This window comes from Cavia porcellus, unplaced genomic scaffold (genome assembly GCF_034190915.1).
Source record: "Cavia porcellus strain 051 isolate PalLab524CR breed Dunkin Hartley unplaced genomic scaffold, mCavPor4.1 scaffold_9, whole genome shotgun sequence".
In the NCBI taxonomy this organism is placed as follows: Eukaryota; Metazoa; Chordata; class Mammalia; order Rodentia; family Caviidae; genus Cavia; species Cavia porcellus.
Window position 1 is genome coordinate 57,308,716 of NW_026947492.1, and position 25,697 is coordinate 57,334,412.

Sequence of the window (25,697 nt, forward strand, 5' to 3'; positions counted from 1 at the left end):
TAGTGGTTGGCACAAATTATTTCCAGTTGGATAGATTGTCTCTGAAATATGTTAGTGGTTTCCTTTGCTTGTGGAAGCTTTAAAATTGATGTGATTGCATTTGTTTGTTATTGGTATTATTTCTTGTGCAACCAAGCTTTTGTTTGGAAAGTCTCTACATCTATGTCTTCAAAAATTTCATCCACTGTGCTTCTAGTATACTATTTCTATTCTAATTCTTAGCTCTTTGATCAAGTTTGATTTTAGTTTAGTTCTTGCTGGAGGATATGGGGCTCCATTCAACCTTCAGCATGAGAATAGCCATTTTTCCCAGCACCTTTATTAAAATGGCTATTTTTGTTCCAGTGAAGGGATGTGGCTTCCCAGTGAGAAATAACAAAATTGAGTGTTTCTAGAGTCCTTTTTGTATCTTTTATTCTGTTTCATTGATCCATGATTTTTGTTATTTTTTTAATACCATGCCTTTTCTTTTAATCATTGTAGCTTTGTAATATAATTTGGTGGCTCTGCCCACCTTATTCCTGTTGCCTAGTATCCCTTTAGCTATTCAGGTTCTCTCTGGTTCCATATAAATATGCACAATATATTTTTTTGTTCTGTGAGGAATACACTGGATTTTTGGATGGAATTGTGAATTGTGCTACACAATTTTACACATATTTTGACTATATTGGTTCTGACTAAAGGGTATTTTTTTCATTTTCTCATATCCACTTCAGTCTCCTTTTACAAAATAATATAGTTTTCATTGTGCAGGTTATTTCTTTGTTAAGTCCTAAATATTTTATTTTAAAATTTTGATGATTTAGTACAGCACATGTTTTCTCTAATTTCTGTTGTTTGAACTTATTATTTTTTTACAGGAATGCTATTCCAATTTTGTATTTTTGGGGAGACCAGCACACTACTCTTTGAGGGAAATGAGGCCCTTGCTGGGAGGCCTTGATTTTTCCTTCACCCTATTCACTGAGAAATGTAGAGCTGGCTCTATTGAAACTAATATTCCTTGCAACAAAAATTCTAGGTTTGTATACCTGAGAACTGTCTGTGCATTGCTAAGTGGAAGCTGCTATGCCTGGTACAGCTACAAAGTTTTATGCCATATACATTTTGCCCTAACCACTGCCATCTCCATGACTGTTTTAAATAAACCCAAGAGATCTTGTAGATGAGGCCTTTTGTTCCTCTGAGAATGTTGGATCATCCTAGACCCCCTCAACTGCTGAACCTTTTCTCTGTGTTTCTTTTGCATCTCTGTGCCATATTGCTGGCTAGGTGGAATTGAGACCCTCTATGGGGATGTCAGTAATGTTTGATTTATTTTTCATATTTTTTGAGACACTGTCTCCCTATGTAGTTTAGGCTGGCCAGGAAATCACTATGTAACATGGCTGGACCTGAACTCATGGCAATCATCCTGCCTCTACATTTGAAATGTTGAGATTACAGGCATACGCCATTATACCTGGCAGTTTCATCTCTTGATATGTCTCTTTCTTGTGTTTTTTACTGTTTCTTTCTTTTAGCTCATCAATGATTTCACTGTGATATTTTGAGATATGATTTTTCTCTGTGTTTTATGTAGATTAAGATTCCTGGTTACTGTATTTTCTCAAGTGTGATAATTGGCCCATTATTTTCTTCAAAATTTTGTAATTGTCTTCTTTTCTGATGCTTTAGTTGCTGATGTTTGAGTGATTCATATCCTAGTTAGTTGCATTGTATTTTGAACAGTTTTTCATGTGTGCAGGATTTTTGACAGGTACTTCCTCTAGGATTATTTGTGTAGTATCTGATCTTCTGTGGGCCCATCCATGAGAAATTTTATATGTGTAATATGACAGGATTAGGCTCTTATGATATGAATAAACTGTTTATAAGGTTCCATTTGTTTCTAGAAATACCTAATCTTGTCATTTATTATATCTAAATTAATATTTAGTGTATTGATACAAGTTGTTTTAAATTACTATTTTGTGGTTCTCATACTTGGGACATCTGTGGGACTAGATAAAAGTGTGTATTTTCTTATGTATATTTGGTAGTTCCAGTCCCATTTTGACCAATAACTCATATTTCTGTATTTAATTTTGTATAACTCATATTGTGACTGAAGAATATTTACACACTAGTTTCAAAGAAATTAATAGCCTCCTCCTAACTTTTAGTGAGAAAGAAACTCCATCATGCAGCTTCTACTTAGACTGGAGACCAATTCAGGCTGTGCCTTAGCTTCATTTTTGTTCATCCTACTGTGATTAATTACCTCAAACTTCACCCATGAGCTCTGATTCTATTTGTCCAATTCTCCTGATATTTCTTTGTAAATTCAGTTAAGTTCATGACATTGATTTGAATCTGAATGCAAAAACTTGGAAATCATATGATACATGAATATTAATTCCTGAAAACCATGGGCTCCACTTGGGAATGGACTAGTAATGAAAGTGCACATATTGTTGGAGAGCTCCTGGGAGCTCATAGGTGCTTCCAGGAATCTCTCACTCCAGAGCCTAGTCACTATACCACATGTCCATTGGAATAATTGGAACTTAGGGACAAAATGAGAGAACTTGTGATGACTACATAGTTCTACATCTTCTGAATTTTCTTATTATGTGTCAGGGGAAATTAGCCAAAAGTTTTGAGCAGAACTCACCCCATATGGTTATGATCCCACAGAGAATAAAATAATACTAAGAGATAAGTAACATGCTCCACTGGTGACTGCTTTGTTCTCTCCTCCCCTATGGTTTCTTGTCACCTTTCTGCTGACACTAAAATTACAAGCCTGCTGAGAGATGAGATAGTGATAAATTTTCCTTAAAATGATGCTATCTCTTCTCAGGTGGACTGATTTTTTCTACATGTCCCAGAAGGTAAGCAGTTCTATGTTCAAGGAATACTGACTTAGTTGATTGAGCAGCATCTTCTCCAGTTCTCGCCACCATGGACCTCAGAGGTAGGTTCACTCAGCTATGCGATTGCAAGTTGTTTTATGAGCATATTCAGTGGTTATATTCACTGACTGATAAACTTGTGGACATTTCCATATGAAATACTAAGCTAATCTCAAGAATTCTTTCCTCTGAATTGTGACTCTGGATTACTATTAAATCAATTCACAGGGAAAATATTGACTTTGGTGTAATACTTTAAAATTTGTTTTTACATTCTTTATTAAAGAAACTTTCAATATGTGGGGGATAGTTAGGAAAGAATGTAGGTAGAGGAGATATAGGGCAGGACTAAACGTTGTGTGGTTAAAACAAGCTTATCACACATATGTAGTTGAATAAGTCAGCTCTTCTGAAATTATTATATATACTCTCTTTCTGTCACACAATCCCCTGACCTTTCTTCAAGCCAGAAAAAAAAAAAGGCTAAGAACTTAACTGGCTGACATTTTACCAATCAGTGAAACAATTATTTTTAGAAACCATTTACCCCTACTAGTATGAACAGACTCCAGGTCCCACCATGAGAAACTGCCTGAAATTATCCTTGTATCTTAGCTGATATAATTACTTGGTAGCTTTTACTTATATTTGCATCTTTATAAATAAACTTTTGTCTCTCCCTACTTTCACTTCTGCCTTGCTATTTCTGCATGGACTTGATTCTTTCTTTCTATTGGGAAGTCCTTCAGTTTTAAGCAGCCTCACCTCACTTCTCTCTTCTTTGCTGCAGTGGAGGTGAGAAACTTGGAGATATCCGATGAGGGTAGGGGAACAGAAGCGTATTGAAAACACTATGCCCTCAATTCCACCAGCCTGACATGACAATTAAGGCTCCCCTGTGACTCAATGAAATACTAATGAAGGCACATTGACACCATCAGTATAGTCAACCTAAACTGATGAGACCATGGGAGACCAGTCCTTTTTTGCTCACTTAGTGGATAAACCAGCACTGCCATGATCATGGTAGGATTATTTGTGTTCTACCCCTTACACAGATTGATAAGAATCCCTCGAAACTGGGACAATGAGTTCCAAAGATGACTATAATGGAGGCCTTGTGAGCTTTCATGTCATTGTGCTAAGTGGAGGCATGCTCACTTTATGGCTGAGACAACTATTTCCCACAGTGACTGCCTCATTTGTAAGGGTGAGATGACCCTATGGGCCAATGATACAGAAGGGGAATTAGGAGTCCTAACATATTTTGAAACATTTTCTCTGATTCTGTCTAGAAAGCATGGCTATGACTTCCTCTTAGTTTAAATCTTACAAGTGAGGAACTACAGATGGTTGGTAAAATAGGCTGACAACCAGAGAGATGTCACTTGTAGAAATGATTATTGTATGGCAAGATTTCTTTCAACCTGCTTCTAACTTCTTTCTTTCATACACAGGGACCAATAATTCTTAGGGTACCATTTAGTGTGGCTAGTTGTTCCTTCTGACAGTCCACTACTAGGAAAATTTGTTTGTTTAGATTCTTTTCATTCACTTAGACTAGACAGGAAAATTAGCTCTCTTTTATTTGATTTGTCACCTATTTACCACACATTGACAATCCTAGATATTATGAATAAGGATGCTAATGTCTGTGTTATAGAAAAGGCAATGTCAGCGAAACTTAACCTGTTTCCTCTATGAAAGATTTTACAAATCTACACCTCTTAAAGCATCAGTAGAAACACAAATGTCCAAGACCTCAATCCATGAACTAGTCACCTTTCACTTCCTAAATCTACCTTTCTATCACCCTTCACAGCTTCCATGATTTATTCTTAATTACTCTACTGGGATCAAAAAGGAGGTTGCTTGCTTTCCTTCTTTAATTCTCAATACTCTTTCTAATTTTTCTCTTTAATTATGTATATCTCTGAAGTTGAGGAATTGGGATGGTTTAGGAAAGCATAAAGAGACCTAGACCTTCCCCAGTTTAGCACCAAGGATGTTGGGTCATGACAAATCCCTGCAGCAGATGGAAGATGACAAACTGACAGCCATTGGGGGACACTCCTTTTTAGGATCCTTGACAGGGCTCTGTCTTCACAGTCAAATAGGAGGGACTAGTATAATGGTCCCAGGTGATTGATCTCTTTTTGTACTAGTTTTCTTGCCTATTAATCTTTTCACTGTTGATACAAGATAAATCCTCCATCATTGTATTAGCTCTCTTCAAAAAGGACTCTTCAAATTATAGAAAAATTTAGTTCCTCAGTTTCTTTAAGAAAAGCATCCTTTTTTTCTTTAAACTAATATTTAGATACTTTGCTCTTTGAGCAACCAAAGACAGGGAACCCCACAGGACTTTGTGAGTTATAATACTATATTCCAATTACATATCTTTAGTAAGTTTTAAAAAATTGAGTGAAATTCTATATTGGCAACTTTTCTTTGTTCTCTATGGTTGTCTTGAATGGGCTACTGCTTGTTTAATAGACTCTGCTCTTGTAGTGGATACATCCTGTCCTATTCACTCCACAGAATGCAAGATCTCAGAGAAAAAGAATTGAAACTCTTTTGCATCCTATTAAGAGGTAAACTCTACTCAGCCCAGTGCACCCCTTGAAAAGCTGCTTTATTTATACTTTCATGGCAAAAGAAAAATAAGCCATCAAGGTTTTGTTTATAGTTTAATTGAGAGAGATTAAAATGAACCAAATGAATTTTCAAAATAACCCTGAACAATATATTTGATCTCTTGATAGGTTCACACTTCTGTTTGATTTAATCTGAGAAGATGTTTTTTGTTTGTTTGTTTGTTTTCCTTTACATATCCACATATGAAGGGCTGGAGATTTATCTCAGTGGCATAAGTGCCTGCTTTACAAGTGTGTGGTTGTGAGTTCAATCTGCACTACTGATTTTTTAAATATGCAAATACCAAGAGCTGTTCTGTAATAATTTAGAAAATTTTTGTGGTTCAAAATACTGTGTTGATTATTTTGACCTCGACTCATCTAAAACTTGCTAATGTCATTAAGTGGAGACTCATTAGGTTTCAGCATGAACAAATGGACTGCACTCCCCTGTAGATAAGACACAGCTGCCCAATTGTTTCATTTTATATTTGTCCACTAATGAGACTTCCAGTGTTTTCCTGGTCCAAGCCTTGTCAGAGACTCACCCAAATAAACTTCATTAAATACATTACTCTATTATATTTCATTGGAAAATTTAAGTTCTTTTGGATAAATCAGTAAGATTTTCTTATTAAGAGATGCTCAGGCACTGTGTAGTCCAAGCAATGTCCCTCTAGATACTAAAGAATAGACACCACTGACCTATGAGATATGTCTGTGGAAGGTGTTTTATTCTTGAAGGATGTCCTATTAAAAGATAGAAAAACTGGGTAAAACTTCCGTCATTTAATATTGTGTACTTGGATAATGATAAATATGTCTTACTGAAATGATGTTCTCTGCTGTCAAATATTTAAACATATTTCTTATATAACGATGTCATTGTAGTTGTTGGGCCAAAATATTGCATGCTACCTCTGATCTCGTTTAGTGGATGAAACTTTATAAATGTCATTTGTTGACATTCTGCAAAGTTTTCACTTCTGAGATGTCTATATTTGATAAGAAATATAATAGTTCCAAATCATTTTATCTACTTGAACATGTAGATTTCTTGATATGAACACAAAATTAAATCCACTATTTTCATTACAATGTTAATATAAGTAATTTTTATGGATATTACAAAACAGAACATAAATTCCTAGGCTAAGAGGACAGCCAGTATTTTGACCCTGGTCTTCCAATTTCAAGAGAGTTTCAAGATAAGAGGGGCCCTTCCATACAAAACCTATAACTTTGGTAAGGCACCCTACCTCCTGCACAGTAGAACTAAAAAACAGAAAAATCTGTGCAGTGTGCTAGGAAGGAGGCTCACCAGAGAGGCAAAATCTCTTCCCTGATTCTATGAAAGCCACATGCTCAGCGAAGGCTATGACCCATCCTGGCAAGACAGTGACAGAGGTGCTAAGTGTCTCTACACATAGCCACACAAAACATGTCTAGAGAGCCTCAACTGATTTTTGGCAAGAACTTAATTTTAAGTAGTCCACATATTGCTTCATCTTCATCTCAAATGTCAGGAAGAAAAATACAAACCAAAATATAACTAATGGTAATGTAGACTAAACATAAGAAAGGAGGCTCTACTCTCTCATCCCTGTTGACAGTTTCCAGCCACATCTATAGACAAATCTAAGAGCCAGCTGGTTACAATTGCCCCCTTTAATGCTCATGCTTTGGTCATGTGTACTTTAAGGCCTCCACAGGGTTTGTATATTTTCACCCAGATTCTGCTAAATCCAATTGATCACATACATGCCCTCTGCATATCAGCAAACAATTAAGATAATGGCCTTTGGTTCTATAGATTTACAAACACGGCAATGCTGTCAAAAGGCACAGGATCCAAGGGATAAACCCTTCCTTGGAGCTACAAGCCTCCTTTCACTATAGCCAACCAGCATGTTCCTCCTGAGTAATATCATCTACTTAAAAGTGCCACGTCACTCCTAAACACCAGGAAGCAACCAGAGCAGTATGCACCTTATTGCCATCCTACAAATGTGGGATGGCTGAGTCAGAGGAAGAGAGGTAGGGCCAGTTAAAGAGAAAGTAGGTAGAGAAGATATAGGACATGACTTGGGTTGCTCATGATTTTGTAGTTAACATAAGCTTGTCACACATTCTACAGGTGAGTAAGTCAGCTCTTCAACTGAGTAAACCAGCTCTTCGGAAATTATTACATATACTCATTACTTGCCCCTCAGTTCTCTGACCTTTCCCCAATCTAGAAGCTAAGGCAAAGAAACTGAATGGCTTAGAGTCCACCAATCACTGAAACACAATTTTAGAATACCAGTGTAACCCTATAAGTAAAAGCAGATTCTAGCTCCCATCTTGGGAAACTTAGTGGATTTTCCCTGCCCTGTAGCATGCACTGTTACTTGGCAGCTATACCTTTATTTGTGATCTTACAAATAAACTTTTGCCTCACATTACTATCACTTCTGCCTTCTGCTTTCTGCATGGAACTTGATTCCCTTATTCTCTTTTGGGAGACTTGGGTTCTGAGTCAGCATCAACTCACTTGCCCTTTCTTCACTGCAGTGGAGTTGAGGAACCCAGAGACACCTAGCAGGGTCCTGGGACAGGAGGCTCTTAGAGAAATCGGCATCTCAAAGACAACTTGCTTGGTGCGACAACCATGCATCTGCATGAAATTGTGTTATTTTTCCTCTGCAAATGTTAAAAATCATTTCAAATATGATTTAATAACATCCATATTTGGTCATTTGTAAGATATTAAGTTATTTAATGTTTGATTACATTCATCTTTGAGGCATCTTCTTCAGAGAGTTCAACTTTATTCCCACAAAATAGGTATTAATATTTTCTCATATGCAGACTTAATTTTCCATTCTTAATTTCATGAGTTTTTACTTAACAGTGTCAGCAGTTAGTCACGTTATTTACTTGTTGCAAAATCTCATATCAGAGCACAAGGAAAGTTAGGCTTCAATGGTATTAAAGATAAATAATGCAACATGATGAAAATTTACACTTCCCAGCCTTCCTAAATATGTTCTATGAATATATTCTATCAGGAATAGGTAAGTAGAAGCACTATTTTTCTTCATTTTTAGTTTATTGTCCATTATAAATCTCTGGTCTCTGCTTATGTTAAAAAAATATACCATTTCTTCCAGGAAATATTGAAAATAAAATATTGTCACTGTCCCTGGCATTTATATCTGGCATTTATTTAGATTCTTCCACCCAAAATTGGTTATTTAATTATTTATTGGCATGAGGTTAATGTGAATCAGTGATCTATGCAATAAATTAAAATGCTATATGGATACATGAAAGTAAATACTATTTCAAAGAGAAAAAACAGCCTTTATTTTATTACTATATGGAGCAAAAGAAATTTCTCAAACACACATGTTCATTTTTGTGAGAAGTGAAAATATGTCTCATTGCAAGGTGCCACTGGGTTTCCTGTTTATGTACCATAGAATAGCAATGACTTTCTCTTGAGATTTTCTGATAAGGCCTTTAAAAATCTCAACAATGTAAATACTCATGTATCAACCCTCCTTCCACAGCGGTACTTGTTAAAATCTTTAGAATTTAGAGAATCAACACATAATTCCTTGTTTTGGGATGGTGGAATAGCTGGTGTTCATTTACTCTAATGGTCCTGAAATTTTCCTCTTCCTTTTTCTAGGAGTTGTGTATTTCACAGTTTCTGTGCACTAAAGAACTGATCATCTTGTTGTCAATGACATTGCCTTTACAGTAACACTCAGCTTTTTCTGCCTTGTACCTTTCTTATCTTTTCAATTTAATTCTGTCAGTTTGGAGTTTTTTGTCCAATATATGCACATATCTATCTGCCTCCATTATGTATGCTTAATTATCACTTCCCAGCCAGTTTTATTTTGACTTTCATATATTAATTAGACTAAAGTTGAAGACAGTTATGAGAAGTTGATTTGTTGGGTTCAGTAATAAAAAAATATTGTGTGATTTGTTACATATTTAAAGTTCCTGCTTGTGTGCTGGACTTAAATAATTTCTTCTTGAGTATTATGTAGATGAAGGTCATATGACAGCTGAGGAAGGAGAGGTGTCCTCATTGCCTCACTGTGAGTTCACCCACAAGGCCAGAAGCCTGAAAATTTGCACAGAAGTTGCAGAGGACTCACCATCTCCCATTGAACTCAGGTCTTTGTGGTCACTGGCTCACGCACATGAATCTAAGCTTTCTTCCTAATTGTTACTCATTTCTTGGTGCCTACCATAAGACAGTAAATGGTCTTAAAAATTGTAGAATTGACCACATATGTCAGCAAATTATTCCTAAATCATAGTATTAATGACAATACATATTGTATTACATTTCTATGAGGATCAGTATGGTTTCACTATAAGATATGAGAGCTCCTGAAGAGGCCAATTAAAAAGAATGCATGTTTCCTTGATATTTTTGCTTCCTGTGTATTTAGTTTATCTTCATACCATCCAAGTGACTTTTGCTACCTTATTTACAATGTGGTCTTTTGAATGAGAACTCCTTCAGTTCTTTTTTAGGTGCTACTTTCCTCATTAATTACTTGTGTACCATTTACCTCCTGTGTCTCTGAGGACAATTTGTCTCTTCTTGTACATTAAATGAGATTTTTGTACTTGCTAATAGGCCTCCTACATACTTTAACAGAATCATCAGTTGTAAAATCTGCATTACCAGGAGGGCCTCCTAAATCATTCTTCCGAAGGCAATACTTCTTTCTGTGTCTCTTGTGGTTCTAAACATCCCGGTTATATGCATATGTGAGCTTCATGAACCAAGATTGGGATAATTGGATTACTTTTATTTTTTTATTCATGAGCTATTAACATTCTATAGTATATATTTCCTTATAAAATAAAATCTTACTAAAGAAGTATCTGTATACCTTTGTTTATGTCACATACTGATATAGTATAAATATTCTTGGCTTATATGCTAAACCACTGCAGATTCATGAGGTAAGAATCATTAGGAAACAATTAATTGTTCTTATTTTTGTCATCTCTTTGAGTGCTTCATAGCAGTCAATACCTTTGAGTGATCCTGGCTGCCTTAAATTCTGTCATTATTCTCGATTAATACTCTTTGAGAAAGAAAACAACTTTTAGTGTTCTTTAAGAGTATGACACATGTACACTCGTGCCATGCCTTTGTTAATTTTCTTTGTAGAACAACCACACAAATAATGTGAAACGATTTTTACGTTGCTCTTGAGCATTTTTAATGTTATATTCTGTTAAAATTTTTTGTAAAATTGTTATACTATAGCTTACTTGCAGAGAAATCTTCTTAAAAATCAAATGTGTAATTCATCTTTTGACTTGTTTTGTCTCATTCTTTTTAATACGTTATCTTTATGTATTATGTAACTATTACTGCCATTTCTTTAACCAGTTGTTATATCTTAAAATTCACAAGTAAATATTTAATAATTGTATGTAATTTATTTACAAAAATAGTAGACTATATAAGAATTTGCCTTTTGTGATAATGTGTGATCCATAAACAGCAGAGAGAGCTAGATAGTTAGATAAAAATAACATTTTTTCAGGGCACATCATCTTAGCAGTGTTTAACACATTTAATAAGTCACAGCACATATAAGGCCAAATAAAACAGTGAACTTTGAAAATTAAGGGTATGACTAAATCATGAAAACACTTTATATAGTATGAGAATTGTTATACAAAGGTAGTTAGGAGGCCAAGGAGATTCATAATCAAAACATGACCAGGAAGTATGGGAGAGAGAGAAAACATAGAAGCACTCTGGAGGATTTGCATTGGCCCTGAATACAGGAGTGGAAAAGTGACACACTGGGGAGAATATATACAATTTGATGAACATACACTGTTGCTTGTGATTGATGAAGAAAGAGGTAATATTTATGGTAAGTAATTGTCCAACTTTTCTCCTCAGATACATGTGTACATTTCTTCTCCCATAAAGATGAATATAAACAGCACATTTTCTAGTGTCATCAGCATCCAACACTTGGTTTTCTTTGAAATCACCATTGGGATCATTGCCAACGTGTTCCTGCTTATCTTACATGTCCTCACATTCCTTTTGGAGCACAAGTCTAAGCCTATAGATCTGACTATTGGTCACTTGGCTCTTATTCACATAGTGATGCTCACAACTGTGAGTTTCATAGCTATAGACACTTTTGGATATTGGACTTTCAAGGATGTAATCTCATGTACATCTGTCATATATTTGAATAGTTTGATGCGGGACCTCTCCATCTGCAGCACCTGTCTGCTGAGTGTCCTCCAGGCCATCACTGTCAGCCCCAGAAGCTCCTGTGTGGCAAAACTCAAGCGGAAATCTCTGCATCACAACCTGTATGGCTTTCTCTTTTTTTGGGTCTTCAATATGTTCAATAGTGGTCGAATCTTAATTTCCACTGTTGCCACTCCCACTGTGACCTCACATGGTGTTATATTTTTTAGTAAATCCTGCTCCCTTTTGCCCATTAATCCTTTCCTCAAGTATATGTTTTTTTCACTAATGACTTTCAACTACGTGTCCTGTATAGGGCTCATGGTTCTCTCAAGTGGGTACATGGTGATTCTCTTGTGCAAACATAAAAAACAATCCCAGTATCTACATAGCACCAGCCTGTCTCCAAAAGCATCCCCAGAAAAAAGGGCTATATGGACTATTTTGTTGCTCATGAGTTTTTTTATTGTTTTTTACTCTCTGGACTGTGTTTTCCATTCCATGTACTCAATCATGAGGAGCCATGACCAAATTCGCCACTGTGTCCTGATGCTAGTTGGCAATGGCTATGCCACAATCTGTCCTTTGGTGCTCATCAGTAGTGAAAGACAGTTTATCAAGTGCTTCATATTCATATCCAGGATAGACAGTAAATGATTTTTTACTTAGCAATGGATAATTTGTCCAGGTCTGATATCAGACCAGATTACTAAGGGTCAAAGTGGTAGTGCGCAGTTTACATTATCAGATTGAAATACACACCACACACCACAGAGAAACCACACACACACACACACACACACCATAAAGAATGTACTGTTAAGAACTAGAACTCTCATCTGTTTTTGAACTGTAAAGAATATTATGCATATCAATTATTTTTGAGAATAAACCAAATTGAAGGAAAAAATTTAATCATAGGGTCATGTGTGCTCTGTATTGTGATGTTTATTGCTTTGTATGTTTATCATATATGTTTAGTTTTTTACAACAAAATAACTATTGTAAAAATTCAACAATAAATGTGGATGAAAAGTTTAATGCTGTTAAAGCCTTATTGAACAGTACATGGTGTATCCTAAGGTCTGATCATATAAGTAATGTTGTGTGGCATAATTTTAATCATTGTTTTGTATTATGATTGAAAAAAACCATAAATTTCATTAAGGAAAAGTGTGGTCTTCATTCTTTTAAAATAATTTAATTATATCAGGACATGATCCAATAAGTATAAGAAGTTTCTTTTCTGATCTCTTGCTAAACTTACATACTCTTTTTAAAAATAAAGATAGTAAACACGAAATGAAAGTTGATAGTGATAGACCAAAAATAATTTCAAGTTTTTGCCGTTTATTTTTGTGTGTAAACCAAGTCAAGCAATACTCAAAACAATTCTTTTAGCATTTTGATAATATTACAAATTAAACATCAAATTTTAGTATTTCATTTTGAATAAAAATCAAAGCTACTATTTTTCTTGTTTTAACAGAATTTTATAAGCAACAGAGATCATGTACAAGCCAAATCCAGAATTTCTCACAATCACTTTTTTTCTAACATGTGTGACATGCATCTGGGAACCTGTTTTATTACAAACACGTGATGTGAATTGCAGTTATGGTAGATGGTATTATAAACTAGTCAATGGTAAAACCTCTTGCTCTAAATTCTGTACACATAAGAACATATATTGATTGAAATCTCTGTGAGTGTTTATAACACCAAAAGGAAATCAAGCATTTTAAATCCAGCATCTAAAACAAATCAAATGCTGCACTGCCAATACAGCAAACAGAGATCATCAACATAATTTTTGTATGTGCCTTATTAGGCCTGAGTACAGAATTCCAAAAATCTGATTAAGTCATCAGGATCTGTGTGATGGAATTGAGGTTCCAAAATAAGTATAATTTCACGGAAAGAAATAGCTTTCATGACAACTGACAAAGGACATAAGGAATAGACTTCTCCAACTTTCCTATTGTAATAGCACAAGTTTTCCTTAAGCGAAGCTTGATTTCAAATTTCACAAAGTTAAATATCTGATCTACGTTCTTTAGAGCAGGTAAGAGTGAAAGAGAAAATACCGTGCAATACATCTTGGATTTTTGTCAACAATATATGAATAAATATTTTTGAGACCTACAAAGATAGTGTTAATAGAAGTCATTGAAAAAATTAGATCTTCTATCCCATACGTTATATGAACACATATGTTAATAATCACATATGTTATATGATCACATACATTATATGAACATGAGGAGTATTAAAGAAATATAATCACATATGTTATATGAACGTGAGGAGTATTAAAGAAACAAAAAGGTGGGGCCAGCTGTGCACTCAGGGCCGAGCCAGAACCAGGCCACTCCTGTGACCCCTGCCACCCCGACAAACCACCTTGCAAGACCCAGGAATTCCAGCCAGTAGTGCATGCCCAAATAGTCCCACTGCTACCATTGGGGACTCTCTCTACCTTCTGAACTTAGTACTATTGTTGATCTTCGGATCCCACACCTCCTCCCAGCACTTTACATTGCAGTGTATTAACTATGCTGCATCGAGGGGAGACTCAGTAACCGCTCATCCAAACAGAAGAACTCAGCAGGCTTCTCTCAGTGAGCTGAGTTTGCCCTTAAAATAGGAATAGAGTTCGCCACCTTCAGAGGGTAAACAGGAGCAATAGCAAAGCTCTCTCAAGAAGTAGGCCATTAGCAAGTTTGGCAAAAGGCGCATGAGTCCTTCCTTGACACAGAGAAAACATCAGGTAGGTGGAGGAAGGTGCCAATAAGGCCTCCCCCAACCTGGGGAAAATTAAAAGGGCCTATGAAACACCCAGAGACACAGTATCACCTAAGATGAACAGTATCAATAGGGAGATCTGGTGATTATGAACAACTTTAAGACATAATAACAGCAGGAACTTAAGGTTAATTTTCATCAATACTCCTAGACTTGTCAGCCTAGGAAGAATATTGAATTCACCCAACAGTGCCTGCAGAGAAAATTCAGGTGAATAGTCCACCTCTTCACTGTGGGACCCAGCAATTGGACAAACATCAGTCTTACAGTAGGACCCTAAGATACACACTACCAACAGTTGACACTAGTGGGGTTGAAGGATCAAATAATAACCTCAAAAGGGAAAATGGCAAATGAAAAAAAGCAAAATGCAATCTCAAACATATAGTCCATTCAGGAGCAAGTACAGGAGACATTGAAATAAAGGACTTCAAAAGTAACACTCCAGAAATCTCTGAAAAGATATTAAGTAAAATTAAAAAAAAAAAAACTCCATAAGGCTATGGAGGAAATCAAATTAGAAATTTTTTTTCATGTAAAGACAGAAATACCAACATTAGTAAAAGAGTTGCTAAGTTCAACTAGAAAAAAATAGATTTTTAAAAAAGTATAGGAGCATGGGAAACTGATTGAAACCTTGAATGAACAATATACATAATAATCAGAATTCATGAAACAAACTCAAAGAGACACCCAAGAAACAAAAATTCTATTAAAAGCTGGCAAAGTCTTTTAAATGAAGCTGAGGATAAAATTTCAGACCTTGAGGACAGGATCACAATTAGTTATCTGGAAAGAATAGAACTTTTAAAAATAACAAAACAGCACGAAATGACATTGCAGCAGCTTCAAGATGATGCTAAGAGAAACAATGTATATCAATAGACATCAGTGAGGATGCAGGAGACAACACAAAGGACATAGCTAAGCTATTCACAGAAGTAAAAGCAGATAATTTCTAAAATATTGGAAAATATGATATACAAATAAGTGAGATATTTAGAATGCCAAACAGTAATAACCAACATATATCTACACCCATATATATAATAATTAAGATCTGAGACATACAGCATAAAAATAGAAAAACACAATTCACCTGTCAAGGAAAGACTATTAGAATCACAGCAGACTTCTCAGCACAAACCTTCAGATTAAGACAAGCTTGGAGTGAAGTATTTCAAGCCCTATAAGAAAACAATTTTCAACCCAGACTGATATATCCAGTGAAACTGTCTTTCAGGTTTAATGCAGAAACAAGATACTTCCATGACAAAGAACAACTGAAGAAATTAATATCTACCAAACCAACGCTAGAAAAAGTATTGAAAGACATGTAGAAAGAGAAAAAAATGATCATAATCTCCAGAAAAACAACAGAAAGAAACTACCAGGCTAGATAAGAAATTAAACAATTGAGGAAAGGGTGAAACCAGCAACAGAAACACAATATGGCAAAGTCAAGCCAGTGCATATGAATGACATCCATAAATGTAAATTGGCTCAATTCACCTGTCAAAAGAAACAGGTTGACAGAATGGATCAAGAGGCAGGACCCCTCAATAGGCTGTATACAAGAAACACTTCTGACTCAAAAAGAAACTCATAGAGTAAAAGTCAAAGGATGGAAAACAGTACTCCATGCAACAAGAACCCAGAGAAAAGCAGGGATAGCTATTCTGTTTGCAGACAAAGTGAACTTCAAACCGAAAATGATTAAAAGAGATAAAGAAGACAATCACATATTTTAAGTGGAAAACTACAATAGGAAGAACTAACAATTACAAACATATGTGCACCAAATACATGAGAACCCAACTATACAAGGCAAATGTTAATGGACATGAAAATCAAATACACAAGAACACAATTGTAATAGGAGACCTTAACACTCCTTGTCATAAAGAGCTAGAACAACTAGACAAAAAGTCAACAAAGAAATAACAGAACTGAATCATACCTGTGAACAAATGGAATTAGTGGATGTTTGCAGAGTGTTACACCTAATCACATCAGAATACACATTCTTCTCAGCTGTACATGGAACATTCTCCAAAATAGACCATATATTAACTCACAAAACATTCTGCAGTAAATGCAAAGAGAGTGAAATTGTCCCATGCATAGTGCACTAAAATTGGAAATCAATTGCAGAAAAAGATTCAAAACCTGAATAAATACGTGGAAATTAAATAACAACCTTCTGAACAACCAGTGGGAAGCAGATGAAATCAAAGAAGAAATAAAACAATACCTGCAACACAATGAAAATGCAGACACAACATACTGTATCCTCTGGGATGCAATGAAGCAGTCTTAAAAGGGAAATATATAGCATAAATTGTCACATAAGAAAAAAATGGAACAAGCACAATTAAACCACCTAATGCTACACCTCAAGCTTCTAGAAAAGGAAAAGCAAGTCAAACCCAAAGCTCATAGAGGAGAGGAAATTGTAAAGATTAGAGCAGAAAATAATGCAACTGAAATAAAAATTAGAAAGAATTAATGAACCAAAGTGCTGGTTTTTAGACAGAATAAACAAAATTGATAAATCTCTACTCAACCTTAAAAAGATATAGAAAGAAAAAATCAAATCCATGCAATAAGAACAGAAAAGAGGGAAATTACTACAGATCCAATGAAAATTTTAGAAACCATGAACACATACTTTGAAAATCTCTACTCACATAGGGTAGAAACAGAGAGGAAATGGAAAAAATTCTATAAACATGAACTACCAAAGCTCAATTTCAGCTTCTGTATTCCGTGACAGTGTGTGATCCATAAGTAACTGAGATAGCTAGATTTTTAGATTAAACTATTCTTATTATTTCTGTGTACATCATGTAATGAAACCATAGCTTACTGATTAAGTGAATGCCCATAAAAAGCATAAATATAGCATTGCAGTTTGAAAATTAAAAGTGAATCAAAAATATTACAACACTTTCCATAACATGATTGTTGCACAGAGGTAATTGGGAGCTGGAAAGACCCAGAATCTAGCCATGTTTGGGAGATGGTAGAACAGACCAAGAGCCCAGAAATATCCTAGAGAATGTGAGTTTCCCTTGATTATGTGAGTGGGAAAATGACCTAATGGGGTGAATCTGAATATTTTGATGGAGGTAGAGTTTTAGTTGAAGTTGATAAATAGAGAAGTAATTTTTTGTGATTGGAAATTTTCTGCTCTTGTCTCTTCAAATGTATTCTCTAGTATTTTCATCCTATGAAGATAAATGAAAACAGATTTCCCACTCTCATTGGCATAACACACATGGCTTCCTTTAAAATCTGCATTGGAATCATTGCCCACATGCTCCTGCTTTTCTTTCATTGTCATGCACTCCTTCTGAAGCACAGGTCTAACCCTACTGATCTGACTGTTGGTCACCTGGCACTTATTCACATAGTAATTCTCCTAAATGTGAGTTTCATAGTGATAGACACTCTGTGGGATGATATCATATGGACATCTGTTATCTAGTTGATTAGATTAATGCAGGACCTCGCCATCTGTACCACCTGCCTGCTGAGCATCCTCCAGGTCATCACTCTCAGCCCCAGAAGCTCCTGTTTGACAAAGCTCAAACAGAAATCCGTGCATCAGAACCTGGGTTGGCTTCTCTTTTTATGAGTCATCAATATGTTCAACAGTGGTCTAGGCTTAATTTCCACTGTTGCCCCTCCTACTGTGACCTCACACAGTTTTATGTTTCCTACTAAATCCTGCTCTTTTTTTATCATTAGTTCTTTCCTTAAGTATATATTTTTGTTACCAGTGGTTTTCAAGTACTTCTCCAGTATAGAGCTAATGATGCTCTCAAGTGGGTATATGGTGATTCTCTAGTGCATAGAAGGCATTATCAACAGGCTCACAGGAAAAGCCCATATCCAAAATCATCTCTAGAGCAAAGAACATCAAGACTATTTTTGCTACCTTTGAGTTTTTCCCTGCTTTGTACAATTTGGCTTCTGTTATCTGGCCCACATCCTCCATTGTGTGAAACACTGGCCCACTTCATCATTGGGTCCTGATGCTAGTTGACATTGGCTGTGTTACAGGGAGTGCTTTGGTTCTCATCAGTAGTGAAAGACGAATGATCAAGTGCTTCATATTTGTGTTGAGGAGAGACATTAAATGATCTTTTCCTTAATAATGAATAATTTTGGCATAGCAGGAAGATGGTGGATTAATAAGCAGATAAATAAAGAGCTTTACTGAGAGAAACAGTTCAGATGCTGAAATAAAGCTTCCTGGTGAAGACCTGATGGAAAAAGATAGATCTTCTCAACTCAGGAAGCAATGAAAGGGAAAAAAAAAAGGAAAATCATGTAGCCACACGCACTCTCAACAGAGCCAGTTCCATTGTACATGAAATGCCCCTGGAATCTGAAGACATGAGGTTGTGGTGAGGTTGGGGGTTGGTGAGTCCAAAGTCCTCAGGGGGAGTACATGGTTGCAGAGAGGAGCAATGGAGTGGAGAACAACACTGGTTCAGAGATCTGCTTGTGGTGAGTGCTGGGAATTCAGTCCTCCCATGCGAGTGGTGATTGATCAGGAGGCATTTTGGAGTTGGGCAGGATAAGTCCAGAACAAGAATTGCAGTGGATTTAGTCAGCCACTCCTAGCACAGAGAAAACTGGTAAGAATTGCTTGGACTGAGTCCAGCCCCCATGCAAGATTCAATAGCCAAGACCAAGGTTCCCCTGAAGCTATCCTTAACTGGCCCTATCTATGCAGCACACACTAACATGGTAAATTACTCCCAGTGGTTGACCAGCTCAGAAGGGAGGGCCTAGCCTGCCCCACCCCTGCTTGTTCCTCAGTGCTCATCAGCAGACTGGGGAGGGCAGCAATCCCTAGCAAGCATGCTTCAGAGTAATTGTAGCCAATACAGGAAGTGCTTGGGACCCCATTATCCACCCATCTTGAAGAAACCAGAAACATGGCAAGAGGAAGAAACAAAAGGAAGTCTCCAACCGCCAACCCAAACAGTACTGGCTAATGGGAGGTAAACCCAGAAGAGATCAGGGGTTGCACTCCTGTGGTGTCTGAAAAAGCAGCACCTGACAAAAAGAATTATCGGCATGATACTATAAAGGAACTCTAAACTAAACTACTAAAACAAGTAAAGTAAGTACATAAGAAAAATAAGAAATAAATGCTAAGTAACTCTCAAGAAAACACAGATGGAAGAATGGGGGGCATTAAAAAATGAGAGACATCTTCGATGAAGAATATTTTAAAAATTTAACATACATAAAACAGATTCAAAGAGATTACCAAGAAATTTAAGACCCCACTGAAAGCTAGAATAACTGCTTGAAAGAAACTAAAGATAAACTATCAAACTTCAAAGACAGGTTGGCAATGTGTGATCATGAAAGGAAAGATCTCTTAAAAAAATGACAAAAAATAACAATACAAAGGGTAGAAGATGACAAGAGGAGATATAATTAAGAACACAAACGTGAGTGAAGAATCAGGAGTAAACACAAATGAAATACAAAGGCTAGTTACAGAAATAATTAAAGAAAACTTCCCAAGCATAAGAAAAGGAAGTATCAAAATATATGAGGCATACAGAACTCCAGCCAGCTCTAACCAAAATAGATCCATACCCAGACATATAATAATCAAGATCCCAGGAACTCAACCCAAGAACAGAATATGAAAAGCTGTCAGAGAAAAGAAACAGATCACCTGTAAAGGAAAACTCATCAGAATCACAACAGACTTCTTGACACAAGCCATCAAATCAAAAGAGCTTGGATCAAAGTATTCCAAGCCCTGAAAGAAAGTATTCTCCAACCCAGAGTGATGGGTCCTGCAAAACTATCTCTCAAAATTAATGGAGAAACAAGATGCTTCCATGACAAAGAGGAATTGGGGGAGTTCATGACCACCAAATCAACCCTAAAAAAGTACTGACAGATATTTTAGAAAAAAGAGAGGGAAAAGACCATGGTTTCATGAACAGTGGAAGAGGGGGCTCACTGAACAGGGAAGACAGTGGAATGAAGGGGAAAAGTAGACAACCAATGGCAGAAAAGTAGCATGGCAGAGATGAGATAGAGAAGGTTGGCCATAATCACTAATATAGATAGCCTCAATTTACCAATAAAAAGAAACACAGGCAGAGTGGGTCAGAAGATAGGGCCCATTAATATGCTTTATATAAAAATACATTTAACATGAATGGGGATTTATAGACTGAAAGTCAAAGAAAAGAAAATAATGCTCTATGTGACAGGGAACCAGAAAAAGTGGGGGTAGCTCACCTATCAGTGGCAGATTGGGTGGAAATACATAACACTTTTATACAATGGAGAACTACTCAGCTATAAGGAAGGAGAACCTTGAGGCTTTTGTAAATGGATGCAACTTGAGACCAAGATCAGGGGTAAAAAGTTTCAGAACCACTTAGGTAAATAGTGGGCTGCCTCCCTAATCTAAAAACTAAAGGAGTTAGTGGGATACGAACTGTACAGTGCACCCTGGGAAAGTAAAAGGGTAAGAATTGTCTAAATAGGGAAGCCAGAAGCCATTGTTAATCTTGTTCATAATTTGAAACCCATATTGTTTTCATTGCTCTGTTAAGTTTGGTTGTTTTCTGTTCCAGTTTGTCTACTTGTGCAAGATTTGAAGGCATGGACAGCTGTTCCAAAAATAGCAGAATATACTCCAGTAACCCTTTTTAATTTCCTATTAACTTAATCTGAAACCCTGTATTGCTTTCATTGCCTTGTTTTGACTCATTTTATCTGAGTCTGTCTTGTTTAATTGCTGTCTTGTCTTGACTGATTTTATCCAAATCTGTTATGTTTGAAGATATCAAATGTGAGAGTATAGGTAATTACTCTGAGGACAATAAGATCCACTATGATGCCCATTCTGGTTTGACCATTGTCCTCTTTTGAAGTCTTATAATCTCTCCAATGTTTTTTTTTATTGATTTTGTTCTGTACTGCTATGCTTAATTTTATTGTACCTTATGATAGGGGCAATTCTATTGAAGATAACAAGAGACATCATGTAGATGTAGCAATTGTCCCTTGTGGGGATTTGTAGATCACCTTGTATTGTGGTTTTAAATTATGTACTGTGTCCATCCTTTTGTTTTGAATGATCCCTTTTTTTCTCATTTGGCTTTATTCTTTTCAGAAATAAAAAAAAAATTGGATAATTTCTCTGACAACAAACAAGTGCTTTGAAATGGCACTGAATATTGAAATATACATAACTGTGCTCTTTCTGTTAAACATATTTTCTTGATACATGTTCCTGATAAGAATGTACGAGGTGATTAAACAGTATATCTCCCTAAGGAAACACAGTTTTCTAATTTCAATGTTGCCTTTAAGAACTAGAAATCTCATGTTGTTTCAAACTCTAAAGAACATTATGTATATCACTGGTTATTGAAAATAGACCAAATAGAAGAAGCATTACAAATGTGCAGAAGAAACTGTCATGTTATTGTGTTCATAGTTTCACTTCTGTTATTTATGGTGATATTTATTGAATTTTATTTTGCAGATATACATTTAATTTCAGTTCCACTTTTTGTATTTAAAAAAAAAAGCAAAGGACAGAAACTCTGGATAAAAAACAGGATGATTTTACAAAATTACTAAGTGACATGTGAAGTTTTTCAGTGTCTGGGACATATAAGTAATTCATTGTATGAGAATAAAGAAAAACTACAAATTACATAAAGTAGTATTATTATGATCTTCATTCTACAGGCATGATTTACCAATAATGGCATGTAAAAAGAATGCTAACAAGTTTTGCTTCTCTTCCCTTGTAGGCTTATATAGTTTTCTAAAACAGATAAATTTGGTATAAATGCAAAATAGAGATAATGATAGGCAGATTATAACTTAAGTTGAAAGTCTTACCATTTGTTTTGAAAGCCAGATAATGAATATTCACAATTATACTTGTACTACTTTTGTACTATTATAAGATATATATCAAATTTTAATGTTACTTTGTTTGAAAATAAAACCAATACTACTATTGTATTAACAGATCATTAATTCTGAAATAATTAAAATTAGAAATTCTATTTGAATTTCTTTTCCTTCTAGAAATCATAGTGTTCTTGTTTAGCAGAAACTCTGCCTTACTAGGGGTAGATTTTTTTTGATCTTGTATTTCTGTATGTTCAAGCTCAGCTTATTTAGATCTGGCTCGTTAACATCTCAGTTAATGACACCTCAGTTGAGGTTACACATACACAGACTTGGAGAAGTCTTGTCTTACTGTCTACTCTCTGGGGTTATTTTATAGACATGTACATGCTCATAGGCCCATTATGTTCTTTCCTCTGCTCAGAATGACATGGTTTGAATTACACATGTCAGGAGAGTTCATGTGAGAAAAAATAAATGGAAAAGAGACAGCTGTGTAGGACCCATCTGCATTTGTTCATATTTGTTCTATGGTGTATTCTTTATTTTTCAGGGTCTCAAGTAGGTTCTTATCAAACAATTATCAAAAGCTTTTGCTAAAATTAATATGGGGTATAGGTTTAATCACAGAAAAACTAGAACTCATGCACCGTTTTTTGAAGTTCGTGATTCCAAATTTATATTTCCATTTTATGATTTTCATGAATTCTTGGTATTTCTTTAGTATTTGTTGTATTCTGCTGCTTTGTGGTTATTCACATATCTGAAGTGTTGGAGATCTAATTGTTTTCACTGTCTTTTATTAATACTAGTAAAATATTAAATGATTATAATAGTCACTTATACATATATAATTGACATCTAAGGCATTATTGATGTGAATTTTCTGTTGCTTCTCTCCTGCTGTTGTGAACTTAGATCACATATTTGAATCATGCAGCTGTTAAATTTGAAATCAAATAGTACTTGAGGGTAAAGTTGCATTAAAACTGCATGCAAGTTAGAGACTGCCTTTACTATGGCCTTTGTCACTCATCCTGCCACTCATTTCCCTCCTTAAAGACCTTCTTAAACTGGGCACAGTGTGGCATGCCTATAATACTTGCACTTAAGAGGCTGAGCCAAGAGAAGTGTTGTGAATTTTAGGCCACACCAGGCTCATCAGGGAGGGAAGGGCAATGTGAACTGCATAGTAAGACCCTGTCTCCCAAAAAGAAAACCAGCAATAACAAGAAAATTCAAAAAATGTATTTCATTAATAAAGACTCTCCATTCTGGTTTGACTATTGTCTCCTTTGGAAGTCCTGTAATGTTTACAATGCTTAAGTTTTATTGGTCTTGTTCTCTACTGTTTTGTTCAACTTTATAATATCTAATGAGATAGACAATTCTTTTTAAGGAAACAAGAGACATTGTTGATAACCATTGTTGATAACCTTGTACTCTGTTTTATATCATGTGCTATGTCTATCCTTGGTTTTGACTGACAGCTTTGTTTTGCCATATTTGACTTTATTCTCTCCCCCCCCCCAAAAAAAGTAATAAGAACTAAGGAGTAATAAAACCCAAAATGTGTAAATTTTGTTGTAAAAGACAGGGAAAAAAAGAGCTCTAAAGGATAAAACAGCAAGTGTGTTTATGGGTGTTAAATAGCTGACCATATTAATGTTTTTGTTTGGATCTTTGAACACAACTGTTTGCAGTCTCACTGTTTGAATGTCCACACTGTATGCTTTGATACTGTGATTTGAGCAACTATCTCTAAGATGATACTATGTAATCTATCAACTGATGATTTCTTACTTTTTTTTTGTAGTTCTGTATTACTTGTACCCTTACACCGCTTTGTTTTGTTTTGTTTTTTTCTCTTTTTCCTTTTAAATAAAATTTAAAAAAAAAATAAAGACTCTCCAGTTCCACCATCAAACAACTGCTGAATACTCAGGGAGCAAAAATTCTGTATGTTCATCTGTCAGGTCATTAAATATACTGTGTGTGTTACCTTCAACAGCCTCATAAGCACACAGATTTTGATTTGCTGAGTAACCCTTTTTAAATAATTCTTCACATTTGGAGTGGTAAATTACTATTATTTTGATAAGTACTTCTAGATACTTAAATGAATCTTTGTCTTAATTTATCCTGAACTTAAAGCAAGAGGTTTTAAGACAGACTTGTAGGGGTGGACTCTGGAGTTCTGAGGAGGCAAGTGGGCAGGTGCCATTGATTCCAGAGGCTGGGCTGCATGGCTTAAGTGCCCTATGCACTTTCTCCCCAGTCCAACTTATTTAGGATCCCCTGCTCTGTTCAGAGAGGGATCTTTGTGGTGTCCTGGTGCTCCAGACCAGCGTGGCACATCCTAGGCCAGCCTACAGCAACCTCCCCACACCCTGCAGTGCTTGGCAGACTCTGGAGTTCTGAGCAGACAAGCAGGCGGGTGCCATGGGTTCCAGAGGCTGGGCAGCCTGGTGTAAGTGCCCCATTCACTTTCCCCTGAGTTCAACTAGTTTGGGACCCTCGCTCAGCCCAGAAAGGGATCCTTGTAGCTTCCTTGGGCACCAGACCAGGGTGGCAGCCTCCTGGGAGGGACTGCAGTAGCTTCCCTGTGCCTAGCAGTACTTGACAGACTCTGGAGTTCTGAGCAGGCAAGTGGGCAGGTACCATTGTTTCCAGAAGATGGGTGGCCTGGTGTAAGTGCTCCATGTATTACCCACCCAGTCCAGCTAATTTGAGACCCTGCCCACTCAGCTTGGAGAGGGAACTTTGAGACTTCCCGGGGCACTGGTCCAGAGAAGTGGGTCATGGGTGGGGCTAGGGCAGCCTCCCCACTCCCAGTTGTGCTTGGAAATCTCTGGAGTTCTAGGTCACCAGGCACCATCAGTTCCACAGGCTGGGCTTGGGCCAGCCTGCCCCATTCCCAGAGACCCTCTCTCAATCCAGGGAGCTGGGTGGCCAGAGTCCCAGGAGCTGAGGGCATAGAAAAGCATCTCCAACACACCCTTGGTAAGACTTGGAATAACACTTGATACACTTGAAACACAAAAATATAGGAAAGTGACAAAACGAAAGACCAAATTACAATCTCAACCCTTCAGCTCATTCAAAGAAACTATAGGAGCAATGTACATAGAAGAAAATTTAAGCCAAAGACCTGAAATATTGGACATAATAGCAACTGAAATA

The 25,697-nt window shown here is 36.2% G+C and overlaps 1 protein-coding gene and 1 pseudogene across 1 annotated transcript; both read left to right on the top strand.

Annotated features, from left to right (window-relative positions):
- Nucleotides 1–11,507: 11,507 nt before the first annotated feature.
- On the top strand, nt 11,508–12,440 carry Cavporv1r607 (vomeronasal 1 receptor cavPorV1R607). Its single transcript, NM_001167463.1, has one exon. It carries the CDS (start codon nt 11,508–11,510, stop codon nt 12,438–12,440), a length of 933 nt encoding a protein of 310 aa, NP_001160935.1.
- Nucleotides 12,441–17,820: 5,380 nt separating this feature from the next.
- Nucleotides 17,821–18,736, top strand: Cavporv1r-ps627 (vomeronasal 1 receptor cavPorV1R-ps627 pseudogene; annotated as a pseudogene).
- Nucleotides 18,737–25,697: the final 6,961 nt, after the last annotated feature.

Excerpts from the sequence above, each read along its gene's own strand:
- Cavporv1r607 (NM_001167463.1), top strand. The coding sequence starts at position 11,508 with ATGAATATAAACAGCACATTTTCTAGTGTCATCAGCATCCAACACTTG.